Source organism: Eptatretus burgeri, chromosome 18, assembly GCF_056783735.1.
Source record: "Eptatretus burgeri isolate ZD-2024b chromosome 18, Ebu_testis_v1, whole genome shotgun sequence".
Classification (NCBI taxonomy): Eukaryota; Metazoa; Chordata; class Myxini; order Myxiniformes; family Myxinidae; genus Eptatretus; species Eptatretus burgeri.
In genome coordinates this window covers 44,513,654-44,529,479 of record NC_140978.1, presented here as the reverse complement: position 1 = coordinate 44,529,479, position 15,826 = coordinate 44,513,654, and the positions used below count along the sequence as shown (strand labels likewise).

General features: G+C 45.1%; 1 protein-coding gene and 1 long non-coding RNA gene across 3 annotated transcripts in view; one reads left to right on the top strand and one right to left on the bottom strand.

The window, feature by feature from the left end:
- LOC147009007 (uncharacterized) overlaps positions 1–13,909 on the bottom strand; it is a 54,194-nt gene extending 40,285 nt beyond the window's left edge. For both annotated transcript variants that reach the window (XR_015053345.1, XR_015053346.1), the window contains exons 1-2: positions 13,728–13,909; positions 24–128 (exon numbers count right to left, since the gene is read on the bottom strand). This is a non-coding gene — a long non-coding RNA (uncharacterized LOC147009007). The remainder of the gene's footprint in view (positions 1–23; positions 129–13,727) is intronic.
- The window catches only part of LOC147009002 (N-acetylgalactosaminyltransferase 7-like), a 581,063-nt gene continuing 579,051 nt past the window's right edge, over positions 13,815–15,826 (top strand). The window contains exon 1 of the mRNA XM_085864380.1: positions 13,815–13,946. Within this exon, the coding sequence (XP_085720506.1) occupies positions 13,842–13,946 (105 nt within the window). The 5' untranslated portion in view covers positions 13,815–13,841. The remainder of the gene's footprint in view (positions 13,947–15,826) is intronic.

Here is a 15,826-nt window from a genome sequence, read left to right as displayed (position 1 = left end):
CCACGCCCTCTGAAAGCTCTCACCAATCAGCAGCCGCCATGTGTCAGAAGGGTCCAGGTCACTTCCGCCCCTGCAGGTCACTTCGGGGAATTACACCTTTGGGTTGGAAATGTTTTTTTCTTGCATTTCTGTGAAATAGACACCCCAAATTTTATAATCCACTCCCCTGCTTGTTTACCAACCCCCCCCCCCCCAATAAGAAGCATGAAGGCATGGAATGAGGAGGTGGTGAAAGTGGGATTTGTAAGAAGCATGAGGCAGTGGGATGAGGAGGTGGTGAAAGTGGGATTTGTAAGTTGCATTAGGTGGTGGGATGAGGTGGTGCTGAAAGTGGGATTAGTAAGAAGCATTAGGTTGTGGGATGAGGAGGTGGAGAAATTGGGATTTGTAAGTCGCATTAGGTGGTGGGATGAGGAGGTGGTGAAAGTGGGATTTGTAAGTAGTCGGGTTGTAAACCTTTGTTTTACATCCTGTTTTCTCATCATACCTTTGAGAACCAGGTTTCTCCTCGTTTGTACGTCATTTCAGTGTCTCTCTGTGATCTTTATTCATGTGTTTTTGTCGCTGGCTTTGCCTGGTGACCTCTTTTGATTGAGGTCTTTGCTCTCCTGAACAATCTTTTCACACGGGCGGTGATATCGCCCCGGTGCTTCTGATAGCTTCATCATGTTGGTAAATTATGTCACCCATTCTGCATTTGCTCTCCTTTCTCTCCTCTCCGTACATTCTCAATCCCATATATATATATATATATATATATATATATATATATATATATATATATATATATATATATATATATATATATATATACATATATATATATATATATGTATATATATATATGTATATATATATATATATATATATATATATGTATATATATATATGTATATATATATATATATATATATATATATGTATATATATATATATATGTATATATATATGTATATATATATATATATATATATATATGTATATATATGTATATATGTATATATATATATATATGTATATATATATATATATATATATGTATATATATATATATGTATATATATATATATATATATGTATATATATATATATATATATATATATATATATATATATATATATATATATATATATATATATTGTTGCGAATTCGCGCCCACCGGCGTGCGAACAGCCACGTGACTCGAATCGCGGCACGTCGCCCACCGGACGGACAATTCTGTTGTGACCCTCTCGGACGAACGCCGGGAGCTAGTCACGGGTGGGCCTTTTGGCCTCACCACGATCGTGCTAATCGGCCCCCCGCATGGGATAGGGTTGTTCGCCAAACTCGACCTACCTAAGTACCCACGCGGAGGGTAGACCGGGCGATCGCACCTCGCCACAGGTCGACTCCGGACACGGGCCACTTAGGCGACCCGTTCCGTACTATCGGGATAACCGAGCGGTGTTATCGTCGGCCTTGACGGTTCCGATTAATTATCGGGCGTATTAAACCCACTACCAACCCTTTACGTGAAGCAAGATGGAGATTCAATTAAAGAAAAGACGAAGCGAAACGGGAAAACAGTTCAACATGATGCACATTTATTCCGCGGCACACGGAGAGCACACATATACAATTAAACAGAATGCACATAAAGCAATTGCAACAAAAGAAACACAACAATGCAGATCTACAACCGACTACGCATACACACGGCAACACTTACACAGTTTTACTTTACAGACGGCGCCAACAACACATTTACTCAAAAGCAAAAGAAAAGGGCCACCCTCAAAGACAAGGGGGCAGATGAGGCCTGTGGGCCAATATTTGCACGGGACCTGAAAGAGCGGTCAGGTCCGCGAGACCGGGTGGAACCTACCCGTGTCTTTGTGATGAGCCGCAAATGTGGCGGCGCGGCGGTGCCCCGACTTCGTGCTCCTTTGCGGGTTTCGTTGGCACTGCTTGGAGTGGGGTGGGAACGGGGCCCCCTTTTCGCACTATCTCAGCGCGGGGGAAAAAGGGGGGGGGAATTGTTGATGCTCTAGGGAAAGAGGATCGCTGGCTTGCTTGGGTCCCGTGACGAGCGATTCCACTGCGACCTCGTCGCCGACCGCTGTCTTCCTTGCCTCGGACCCGAGCTACTCGGACTCTTCCCCAATTCTCCTCAGCCGACTGCAGCAAGCCACCTGTACGCCCTCGCCTCCCGATTCCACTCCGCGCTCCAACCCGACTCTGTCCAAAACACTCTCCGCTCTTCTGAGGCCGACTCTGCCTAAACCGACTCTGCCGAGACCACATTCTGCCACTGCCACACTCTGCCGCTGCCACATTCTGCTCTCCAAAACTGACTCTCCTCTCTTCCAAAACCGGTTCTCGGAGATTCGCCCCGCGCTCAGCGCTTTATTGGCCGGCAGGAGAACCCATATGCAAATTTCTGGATCAGAACGAGCTCGGGGGTGGAGCCACGCTCGCCCATTGGACGGAGAAAAAGGGGCGTGAACCTCCCCTGATCCTAGAATTTGCATATCTCGATTCTGCACTGACGCGCCTGGAGGCGGGGCCAAACCGCCCCGCGCTTGCTGATTGGACGGGTCAGAAGTGGGCGTGTATCATTCCTGATCCGAATTCTCCTCAGAAAGACCGCATTTTGCACTCGCGGCTCGGCGCGCGTCCCGTACGATCCCAGGACAGCCCGACGCTCGGCGCCCACAGGTGGTGCGGGAATGGCGGCAGAAGGAGGAGAGGTGAAGGCGGTGGAGGGTCCATGGTGGCGGTCCATGGCCATGGTGCCGCCTGGAATGGCGGCGATGCGATGTTTGCGGGAGCGAGCTGTGAAGGTAAAGGTCGTGGCTGTTGGCGTTGTTGTTGTTGTTGTGAAGCGGCGTTGTGGTTGGTGGTTGTTGTGTGGTGGCGGTTGAGACGTGGTTGGTTCAAAATAAAGATAGAACAGAAAAACGGCTATCTCAAAGGGTCGCAGCCCGAATGAATCACATTTATTCCCTCTAAACAACGGGTTTGGGGCTGACTACACATGTACTTACAGAGATATCTCTCCTACGGGACCTGAATGGTGGTTTGCGAATTTCCACAACCGTAACAATATGTATATATATATATATATATATATATATATATATATATATATATATATATATATATATATATATAAAAAATTTTTTCATCCAATTCGGAGGATTTTGGAATGAGACCACCTCTTCATGATAACCTCACCCCAAGTCGTCGCGAGGGGGCGAGACAATGAATATTGAAACACAATATGTGGGCTGGCATCACATGTCGATCACACAAGGTGAGGAGGTGGTTACCTTCTCCCCTTTGGGTCATTAATGAGCCAGCTGGGCTCTTTTCCTTCGAACATGATAATGACACGGTTTTTTCTGGATCGACCTGTGGCTCGGTTTCTTGAAGCTTATCTTCCAAATCCTTATCCTGCTTCCACTTTCAACCGGATTTGAACCAGCAACTTCTCGGATGCCAGTCCTTCACAATTCCTTCCTTAGCTATATCCAGAGACTCTTGAATCAATGGAGACTCGGTAATTTACAGCAGTGTTGCAAAAGTCTGTTTTTCAATGAATGATGAAATGTATAAAAGGAATCCAATGGGTCATTGCATTTACTAATGGTCAGGAAATTTACTGAAAATATGTTACAACAGTAAAATTTTTTAGTGAAACGTCATTGTTTGAATTGTGGTTGGCACAAAAGGCTTGAAGTCCATCAGTCTTGGCGGGGTTATTGGTTAATATTGGGACTTGATTTGTTTTCCTTGGCATTTGTGGGATGGTTGGAGATAGCTCAGTTTTGAGTGAATAATGTATTTTTAAAGTAAATAACGTGTTTTTGGGTTTAAAATGTGAATGAAGGACACATAATGCCTCATCTCATCTGATAAGGTGACAGATATATTTGAAATGATGAATAATTAAACAAAAAAAAGAATTTGTACACATTGTCGAAGCTCGTATGAGAGCTAACACATAACACACAGCAAGGGGGGCATGAGACAAGAGGGGCAGGAGTGGGACGGACAAAACATTGGGGAACAGAGACATTAGGAGATCTGTGGAAGGGAGAGGGATGGGGCGAGGAACATGGGGAATACAAGATGGACATTACAGGGACTTTCAGGAAGGAAAGCAGGGAATTTGAAGGAAGTTGGCTTGGGGTGGATTAACGGGGATAGAAAAGATCGAGGATTTGGATGGGGGATGATAGGTGGTGGTGAACAGCTGTTTTGAAGGCCTGGAGGGAAGAATGGGATTGCATAGAGTGAGGGAGTTTATTCCAAAGGTGGGGAAAAAGAGGAATGAAAGAGTGAAGCTGAGTAGTGATTTGTGATTTTGGTAGTTTTATCAGAAGAGGGGTTGTTGGCGGACCTTGAGTGCCCTGTGGAAATATGGTGGGGACATATAGCAGACAAAGCAGGGTGGCGAGACCGGAGAGTAGACGGAAGAAGACAGAAAGACCACCGACCTGCCTGCGGTGAGAGAGTGAGAGGCTCAAAGACTCGGCCTCACCGTGGGAGATACCAATGATCCTAACTGCCTTGGGTTCCACAGCGTGAAGCTGAGAAAGGTGGGAGGCAGGAGCACCAGCCCAGAGGGCAGAGCAGTACTCCATCAGGCTGCGGAAGAAAGCTTTGTATGTGGTCAGGAGCTCAGGTGGGCTGAGGAAGGACTTTGCATGACGTAGGATTCCCAGTCGGCGACTGGCTTTTTATGCCAGGTTGGAAATGTGGCTTTCCCAGGAAAGATCAATGCAGATCGTGAGACCCAGACGCTTGTAAGAAAGAACTTCTTCCAGAGGATTGTTGACAAAGTTGATGGGGGGGGGGCTCCAAACGGTCCTTTCGGAGAGTGACCTGGTCTGAAACCAAATTGATGATCAGAAATCAAGCAATTTGAGAAGAGGAAGGATTTAATGTCTGAAGCGATGATGGATTCCATAACCTTGCTGATGATTGGGAGAAGGCTGATTGGTCTGTGGTTGCAGGGATCTGTTTTTACACCTTTTTGTGCAGGTCAGTGATGTTTGCAGATTTAAAAACTCGACACATTCAATGGATCGACACATTCAATCAATGGTGACTCCAGGATCGTTGTGTCAGCTGGATGTGTGTAGTGTGGATGTTGTCCTCATTAGTATGCAGTACGTGGCTGCAGGTTAGCTTCAACTCTTGCGGGGGTGCAGTGGCGGTGCTGCTGATGCAGTGCCCCTGGAGGTTAGAGCTGAAATTTGTATGTTGTTCAGGATGCAGGAGATGACTCGTCTGCTCTACGTGAAGGTCACCGCTGGGTCTTTAACATCCACCAACTAACACCGGCAGATGGGCCGCCCAGTTTAACGTCCATCTGCACACGTTGATGCCTCACTCGACCTGATAAATACCAGGATGATTGTTTATAGCTGCGTCGGGATTCAAACCCAGGCTGGATGGCTTCGGGGAGAGAACGCATCTCGTGCCTCGACGATCCCGCTCGCATGTGTTTTGGTGAATTTGAGAAACGACATTTAAGGTGAAAATAAAGATTACATAAGCTGTAATTCATATACGGATATAAATGTTATCACTTTTACTGTTTGTTTGTTTGTTATTTGCGAAAATCGAAGATTTTTCAAATACATTGGTTCGTCGATTTTGTTATTCTGTCTGTCTGTCTGTCTGTCTGTCTGTCTGTCTGTCTGTCTGTTTTATGTCGATTTATCGCCTGCAGGTCACAATTTTAAACCGATCTTCACGAAACTTCACCGCATGGGAGAGTTTGTCATAAGGAAGAAGATTGTTTTTGAGGTCAAAAGGTCAACAACGAAGGGGGTATTTCTAAAATCCTCAATTTTCATCATCCCATTGATTTGAAATTTGAAGAGGATTTATATTTCAGGTCACTGAATTCAAGCACCAATTATTTTGGAGGTCCCTTCATTGGCCAAAAGGTCAACACAGGCCGGTATTCTAAAATTGTCAATTTTCATCCGCTTCACTTTAAATTTGAAGAGGAGTCGCATATTTGGTCATTGAATTCGACCGCCAATTATTTTTGAGGTCAAATTTTTTTCGTGGATTTTGCAAGTATCGTGCTCTGCACAGCGTCTTCTTCTTGTTGGGTTGTTTGTCTGTGTACAGGATATCTCAAACAGTTTTGGGTGGATTCTGATGAAACCTGGTGGACATGTTTGATGTGTGACAAGGAAGAATTGTTTCAATTTTAATGAAGATCCTGATCCGACTACTCGAATTTTAAAGTGATTCTTCACCATTGAGAGATCGGCCTCAAAAACGATATATAGCATGATATTTCAAAAATGTATTGGGCCCCATATGTTCTCGTGGATCAATCATTACAGGGCAGAGGTATTCGCTCTACCGAGGACCCTTCTAGATTCTAGTTGTTTTTTTTTGTTCTACATCTCTTTTACCATGAATGTAAATTGTTTTTTTTTTCACATAAAGCCATCAACTGGGAATTAGGATTGCTTCCATGAACCGTTGTCTTGTTGAAAAGGTCAAACAGCTGTTCATTACCAAATGTGTCGTATTGCATTTCCACTTTCAAGTTGGCTCCGATCTCGATCTGCATTTTGCTCTTTTTAAAAACGTTTTTTGTCTTATGCCGAGGACATTACATCTGCAATGGATGTCAAAGACTTGAGATGTTTTGTTGGAGACTTTTCCATTTACATGCACTCAATGCACACCGCCTCTTTTACATTGTGATTTGTACAAAACAAAATTGTCTGTGGATGTCTGTTTGTCTTTTTCTCTGAAATCAACCGAGGCCTCAGACATGACTTCCACTCCAGTAGCATCAGAAAAGTTTCCCACCGATATGAAACACGTGTGCCGCAGTCACGCAGACAGCTCTCAGTTTGAGAACGTTGGGTTTGAGAACGTCCACGATAAGGAATCCCATTTCTATCCGCATTGTCTCACCACTGACTGATTGATGTACATTTTGATGTATTTAATTGCCTTTGTACTGTTTTAGGTCCGTGTATGTATTATTGTGCTATACTTACTTTATGTTTACTCTAGTAATAACTTTATGACTCTTTATGGTTTAAAATCCCCTGAATGACTATTTACATCATTTTACCTTTAAATATGGTCTTATATTTGTTGGTTTCAATCAAATTCGCTTTGAGAACAGGGTCCAGGAACGTAACTCCTTCTCAAACCAGGAGTTGTCTGTACTGGCAATTAGGATTACCATTTGTGCTGAGTCTTCCTGGTACAGGATGTTTCCTTTATGCGAGAAAAAACTTTTTGACCCTACTTGTGACATCCTTCCTTGCCTTTTTTCACGTCAGCACTCGGGATGAGGGAAGCTTGAATGTCCCCCCAGGAATTACCCGCGATGTGCCAAACGATATCTGATGTGAAGGCTGGTATATGGGTAAAAATGAGAAAGTTAGGAGACGCGTGCCACAGCGAATTAAAAAGTTGAATTTGTAGCAAAAATTCTGGCACATAAAAGTTAAACAAAATTAAAACTTTGATTTGGATTGCTTTGTTCAATGATATAGTCTGTTTGATGTTCCCTTGACACGGCATATCTCTACATAAGGAGAAAAGCCTTCAGAATATCCTGGAAGGTCCTTGAAAAAATGAAAGAAAGAAAGTGTGAAACCCGTCTTTTTATATTGACAAAGTTTCTGGAGATGTGATACCATGACTGACTTACCCAGGAAGCTGCCAGGCTGTTAAGATTAACATTACCCTTTCTTATGCCAAACAATATGGTTTCCCAGTCGATGGCATTTCATCATAACTATCATTCTGACTTTTCATTGACATATACTCCAAAGACATTCCTGAAATCCCTCCTTCTACAAACTACTTGCAATTGCGAGATGGTTCTGCAACCAGAAGCTGCTAGAAATTGCTCGTTAACACGAGATGGTTCAAGGTCCGTAACCAAAACTTTCGTGAACTTTCACGATCTTTCCACAAACCTTAAATGACAATTTAACTTGTATTTTCATTACAGGAGTGAGAAGATAGTGCTCACAGTGGGCCAAACCATCCGAGGATGAACGAACTTGAAAAGAGAAGAGAGGGAGGGGAGGAAACACTACAACTAGCAAGGTTAATGGGGGTAAAAAAAAAGATCGTGGGTCAGAATTGGGGGTGACAAGAAATGGTGGTGCAGTGCTTGCTTGTAGACCTGGAGGGAAGAGTGATACAGAAAGGCCTCTGGAAGGTGGTTCCATAGATGTGAGAAGTAAGGAAGAAATGAGATGAGGTGTGCAGTCAGCCTGGATTTTGTAAGCTCAACCAGGAGAGGGTTATTGGAAAAACGCATGCACACTCGAGTTGCTGGGAAAGGTCAGAAGACTGAGAATAGAGGGAGCATTTTTGGAGAATAGACCGTAGAAAACAAAGACCACCAACCTGTCTGCGATGTGAAAGCAACAGATGTTAAGCTTTGTCATCAGAGGAGATTCAAATCGTTTTGAGAGCTTTAGATTCCACAGGATCCAGGACATAGAGATATGTGTTGTGGGGCGGGGGGAGGGGCAGGCCATAGCAGAGAGCGGTACTCCATTGAGCTATGGGCAAAGGGCTTGCCACCTTTTTATTCCACTAAACTTTTAGAATAAACATCTCACCGCAACACTGTTTGAGGGGTGAAATTGCTGGAGTGTGATGAAAACAGGTGAACAAAAATGTATTCCATATGGAACTAGAACGGCACTCGTAGAGCGCATTGTCTCGCCTCACACATTCATTCTGAACAAAAATACCACCGTGAAAGGAGCACGCTACTATTATCGCTCACTGCTATTATGGCCCATAGATTATTAGCATTGGTTATGAACATTATACATTTAATTACTCACTTACATCGGGTCACAGATCAGATATATGACATTTCAGATTTTTTTGATAAAGCATTCAATTCAACCAATTACGGCTGGAATACCACTTCAGCGACGACATCATCGTTATAACTCTGTATACCCCAAGGGGAGTTGATGACGTATGGCAAGTTTAAAATTTTTTCATTGAGCGGTTTTGGAGAAAATTATGTCCATTGTTTTTTCTTTTAATCCAATATGGCTGCCACACCATGTGACCTATGACATATTAAATTTAAGTATTCACTCACACCCAGTCATAGATCAGATATGTGACTTTTCAGATTTTTTGGATAAGGATTTCAATTCAACCAATTATGGCTGGAATACCACTTCACTGATGATGTAATCGTTATCACCCCATATACCCCATGGGGAGTTGATGATGTATGCCAAGTTTCATTTTTTTTCGTTGAGTGGTTTCGAAGAAAAGGATGTCCAAATTTTTTCCTTTAATCTGATATGGCTGCCATACCGTGTGACCTATGATGTCAGAGTTAGCAATAAAATATTCTCCATGGGGAGTCCTTCCTATGTTTAAAGTTTTGCATCGATCGGACAAGCGGTTGCAGAGAGCCATTTTTAAAGCAAAAATATATGGACATGGAGAGAGACAGACAGACAGACAGACAGACAGACAGGGGTGTTGCAGTCGTCTCGCATCTCCTTTGAGGCGAGACCAACGGTACGTACACAACAAACATTAACATTGCTCTGAACCAGATACACCAGCTGACAGTCACTCATAAAGGATTTGTGATAATAGCCCCAAACGATGACATCGATTGTAGCATCGTAATGTTTTCTTTGATTCCCATCAATTCGTCAGCAATGATGAAGCCAAATGAAGTCTTTGTTGCACCTCTTTGTTTCACCTCTTTCATGGCTGTGTTCATTCTTAAACCTTGCTGTTCTACATGTTGCTTCATCGCCTCAATATCCATCACATCCTCGCTCTTCCTGTTTCTCAATCCTTGCAATCCGCTACGTATCGTATCGCACGCAATACGTCTTCTCCTCTCATCCGAGTTCATGTTTTTACTCGTCCAAACTTCAAAGCACTCTTTCTGAGATCTTGCACAACGGCATTGTTTCTTCTTCCACCATTATCTTATCTCTACTTATTATATTTTGTGCAGTGTTGAAACTCTCAATTTTACCCTCAGGAAACCCATTTGTGCAATCTGTGTGTGTTTGGTTCACCTGTTCTCATCACACTCCAGCATTTTGGCCCGTTCAACGTTATAGACACTGCGGTTGTTTCTTATAAGTTGATTTTTGTTTACATCGCAATATCTTTTGTGTACCAGGTGTTGTCCCAGGTGTTGTAGTTTCCCAAACGCAGTACAAGTTTGTTCACTTATTGTTTTTATAACATTCTTCATTTTAGCTTTCATGAGTCTTTATAATTCCCATTGTTCACTCCAAATATTCCAATACTGTAACTGTAAAGGGAAATATTTCCACTTGTTCACATTATTTGTCTCAAACCTCAATCTAGTAGGTGACTTGTTGTTTTCCAATCGCCGTGATTTTGTTTTTGCTTGCTCATCTTCAGTCTGAGATATTGAAGCCCAACACTTGTTTGACTGCTCTCATCATCCCATTTTTGACACTATTCCAAGTTTCTTTATCATTCCTTCACCAGAGAAGTTTTTTTTTTCCAGCATGGCTTCCCTGTACTAATTAATACCAGGGTCTCTCAATTTGTGCGCATCTGAGATGTTCCTGGCACTTTTCAATTTGTCTTCATCCTCGGCCTCGTTGGTGCCAGTACTAACTCGTGATGCGATCTGATATCAGGTACAAATGATCTGCACTGCAGCGCACTCGATTTCCATCGGTGATTCACACGTACAAAGTCTGTTAGGTCACATTCTCTCCTAAGAGCTGAGATCCGAGTATACCTCTGCCAGATCCGAGTGTACCTCCTCTATATCCGAGTATACCTCCTCTAGATCCGAGTGTACCTCCTCCAGATCCGACTGTACCTCCTCCAGATCCGAGTGTACCTCCGCTATATCTGAGTGTACCTCCTCCACATCTGCGCGTACCTCCTCCAGATCTGCACGTACCTCCTCCAGATCCAAGTGTACCTCCTCCAGATCTGACTGTACCTCCTCCAGATCTGACTGTACCTCCTCCAGATCCACGCGTACCTCCTCCAGATCCGAGTGTACCTCCTCCAGATCCGAGTGTCCCTCCTCTATATAGGAGTGTACCACCTCCAGATCCGAGTGTACCTTCTCTAGATCTGAGTGTACCTCCTCCAGATCCGAGTGTCCCTCCTCTATATCCGAGTGTACTACCTCCAGATCTGAGTGTACCTTCTCCAGATCTGAGTGGTCCTCCTCAAGATCCGAGTGTACCTCCTCAAGATTCGAGTGTACCTCCTCCAGATCCGAGTGTACCTCCACCAGATCCGACTGTACCTCCTCCAGATCCGCGTGTACCTCCACCAGATCCGAGTGCACCTCCACCAGATCCGAGTGTATCTCCACCAGATCCGAGTACACCACCTCTAGATCCGAGTCTACCTCCTCCAGATCCGAGTGTCCCTCCTCTATATCCGAGTGTACCTCCTCCAGACCCGAGTGTACCTAGTCTATATCTGAGAATACCTCCTCTATATCTGACTGTACCTCTATATCTGAGTGTACCTCCCCCAGATCCGAGTATACCTCCTCCAGATCCGAGTGTAACTCCTCTATATTTGAGTGTATTCCTCCAGATCCAAGTGTACATCCTCGAGATCTGATTGTACCTCCTCCAGATCCCAGTATACCTCCTCCAGATCCGAGTGTACCTCCTCCTGATCCGAGTGTACTGTACCTCCACTGCAGCTTTCTTTGTTGAAACGCTGTACAGTATTCAGTGTAAAGGGATTGTTGTTCGGGGTAACAATTGAAAAGCCTTTCTCCTCGTTCGTCTTGTTCTCCAAATCAAACTTTCCCTCCTATTCCAGTGCAGGAATTCCAAGTGAGAAGGTCCTTCTTTTGTGATAAAATCTCCCATCACCGAATGATCAGTTTTCACAGGCGATGTTCCAGGTTGGTGCGTATAGTTGTGCTGTGTGACCACGTATTCTTCATTCCCAATCACTTATTCGGAGATATATTCCTTTGAATGTCACAAGAGTCTTCGGATTGAGAAGCAGTGCCATTCCGTGACGGCGTTGACCTTCTCCTCCTGATGTCAGTATTCCATGTTCATTGTGCTGGAGTTCTCTTATCTCGTTTCACAGACCAATGATTCCCCACTCGTATCTTTCCAACCGGCGTACCGTTATCGCAAGTGCGTCAGTCAAGCTCGTATAATGTTCTTTACATTCCATGTTCCAATACATGTCCGTCCCGTCCTTCATACTCTTCAGGCAGTTCCCTCTTCCATGTTCTGTTTGTTCCAATCGCATGATACGTTTCATCCCTGTCCTTACCCCAACCAATATATAACACAGATTTAAGGATTGCAGGTGAGAGCCTCCCTATCCCCTCACTCCCCATGCCCCTAGTGCTTCACATTGCGTAACATCTGCAATCGTTCAGACGACACATTATGAGACTTTTATTAAGCACACGCTGCTTTGTATTGTGGGAAATATCACCACTTTTGGAGGATTCATTTCACGTTTGCATGTGCTCTGCCAACGCCGTTGGCAATATGTATGTAATGACGTCATGACATAATGACGTATGTTTGTACCTTTTAATTTTCTTTTTTCGATCAAAGATCTCGACTCATGGAAGAGCGAGGTGATGGGGTGCGGGAAGGTAACGTAGTGATAGTGGAGATCGAAGTGATGCCATAGTTTGACAGCGAGGGGAGAGGAGGAGAACACTAACCTACATACATGGGATGGTGGAGCACCGCCTGCTTGAAGCCTTGGATGAAGAGTGGGATTGATCTCCCTCAGTAAGGTGGTTCAATAATGTGAGAAGAGGAACGAAAGGGTGGATGGAGGTTTTCAGTAAACCTGGATTTGTGTCGTTTAACCAGGTGGAGGTTCCAAAGAGTGCGCACATGTTGGAGCAGTTGAGGAAGGTCGAAGGGGTTGGGGGGGGGAGAGAGAGAGAGAGACAGACAGACAGACAGACAGACAGGACGAGAGGACAAGGGGACGAGGCCCGAAGAGGTGATGAAAACCAAAGGTGCCACCAAAGTGAGGCCTAGCTGGGCTTGGGCTTCAAGCACGTGCACAGAACACATCATTATTCCGTGTCCTTCTCCCGTGCATTCGAAGTTTATAATTAGAAGCATTGCTTCCCTCGAAGCCGTCTGCTGTTGGGTTCGATTACCAGCGGAATCATGTCCAACTGAAGGTGCCATTCAGGACTATCAAGGATCTTTGTGAAGTAATTAGTGATATGTTTTTACTGTCCCCTGTGAGAGGCCATCATGTGTTCCTCACCTGGTGAGGACAAAACGCCTGAAGATCTGAATGCCAATTCAGGTAAGAATGGCATTCCCAGGATCCCGGCGAATTTCCCATTACAAACTTTAACATTCACAAACCCGTCGGGTTTCCGACATGCTCACGTACACACCGAGCTATTGCGAGATCACAAGGGATTTCCACTTCACCCCCAAATTCCCAGCTCGCTGGTCATCTCAATTGGGGCTTCCAACCGCACGTTTCACTCCTTCCCGCCGTTTTTCCCTCCCACCCCCACCCCCACCCCGCCTCGCTTCTGTCTTCTCAGGGCCCCGACCGCCGCACTCCTTCACAAGAGGCTTCGCTCTTCCACACGCTCACCCTTCCGTCAGCGTGGACCTCTTCCTTCCTGTCCAGTTCTCTCAGGCTTTACCTCACTCCGGTCCACCTCTCTCTCTACGTACACACTCACACATATACACACCTTTCAAAACACTGCTCACGCCTCCCCGTCCCGACTCTTCCTCTTCTCTCTCTCTCTCTCTCATCGTCTCCGCCCGTCTGAGGTATCGCTCACCATGCGCGCTCTCTGAGCGCCATGCGCGTGCGGACCGGCCGCGCCCTGCGCGCGCTCCTCGTGCTGGGCGCACTGGCCGTGGTACTGAGCATGTGGGCTGCGCTCGGCGGGCCCGGCTTGGGCGACGTGAGTCCGCTCTCCCTCTCTCTTGCCTCTCCCTCCCTCTCTCCCGCTCTCCCTCTCTCCATATTTCCAGCCACCCCTCCTCTCCCCAACTCTCCCCTTGTGTCCGGCCACGCGCTTTTTCCCGATGTTTTAGTTTATCTTCAAGCGGATTCCCTGAACACTTTTCATCAAAAAAAAAAAAAAACATTTCACATTTAATATTTCACTTCCCTTTCATTTTATTCACACCTGATCGGTTTTTCCTTCCCTTCTCTTTCTTCAGGAACAATTAAACTTCCTTCTTCCATGTCCAGCGTGTTCCATTCCCCACGGAGTTATTAAAATCTCATTCTCCTGCCCTTTACCCTCTCCTGAACGTCCCTTTCCTTCCACATATCCACAACCCCCCCTCCCATTTCATTCTCTACACCCACCTTTTATACTCTACCCCACACCCGCATTTTTACTCCCCATACCCAACTTTTACTTACTACCATGCTACCCACCTTGCTATCCCCACAAATTTTTACACTCTACCCCTCCCCCACCCGCATTTTACACTCCACTCCCCATACCCACCTTCTATCCCCCCCCCCACCTGCCTTTTACACTCTACCCCTTCCCGAATTTTTTATTCTACTCCCCATAGCCACCTGCGACCTCCCCTACCCACCTTTTAGTCACTACCCCCCTCCAGCCTTTTACACCCTACTCCCCATACCCACCTCCCCCTACCCACCTTTAATCACTACCCTGCTTCCCACTTTTCAATCCCCCAAACATTTACACTCTACCCCCCAACCTGCCTTTTACACTCTACCCCCCAACCTGCCTTTTACACGCTACCCCCCCAACCTGCCTTTTACACGCTACCCCCCAACCTGCCTTTCACACTCTACCCCCCACCCCCAACCTGCTTTTTACACTCTACCAACCCGAAATTTACACTCTACTCCCCATACCCACCTTCCACCTCCCCTATCCACCTTTTACTCATTGCCACGCTACTCAGCTTGCTACCTTCCCCCCAATCTTTTACTCTCTACCCCTCTCCCCCCACTTTTTACACTCTATCCACACCCCGACCCGCATTTCACACTCCACTCTTCATACTAACCTTTTACTTCCCCTAACCCACCTTTAACTCACTACTCCACTAACCACCCTCTACCCCCTACCCGTCTTTTACACTCGATCCCCCACCCCACCCACATCCCATATCCACATTCTACCTCCCCTGACCCACCTTTTACTCACTACCCCACTACCCACCTTTCCACCCCCTCCCCAACCTTTTACACACTATTCCCCGTACCCGCCTTCTACTCTCTACCCCTTCATGCATCCACCATTTACCCTACCCCCACCTATTTCTCAACCCCCGAACCTCCCCACCACCACCAACCTTTAAGCCCTACCTCCCTCACACATTTTGCTTTCTACCTTTACTTTGTACCCCACCCCCCCCCAGCCTCATCCTTTACTCTCATACCACTCCCCATTTTCTATCGTTGACACATCCACCTTACCCTATGATCTTGTATTTAAAGTTTTGGCCATCCTCTCCTGTTATTTCATATGTGGTATTTAGATGTACGGTATTTCTATGGTAATTTGATGTATGGTATTTCTATGGTAATTTGATGTTCAGTATTTCCATAGTATTTTGATATACAGTATTTCTGTGGTATTTTGATACATGGTATTTCTAAGGTATTTTGATGTGCAGTATTTCTATGGTATTTTGATATATGGTATTTCCATGGTATTTTGATGAATGGTATTTCCATGGTATTTTGATGAATGGTATTTCCATGGTATTTTGATGAATGGTATTTCTATGGCATTATGATGTGCGATATTTTTATGGTATTTGATATGCAGTATTTCTATGGTTTTTT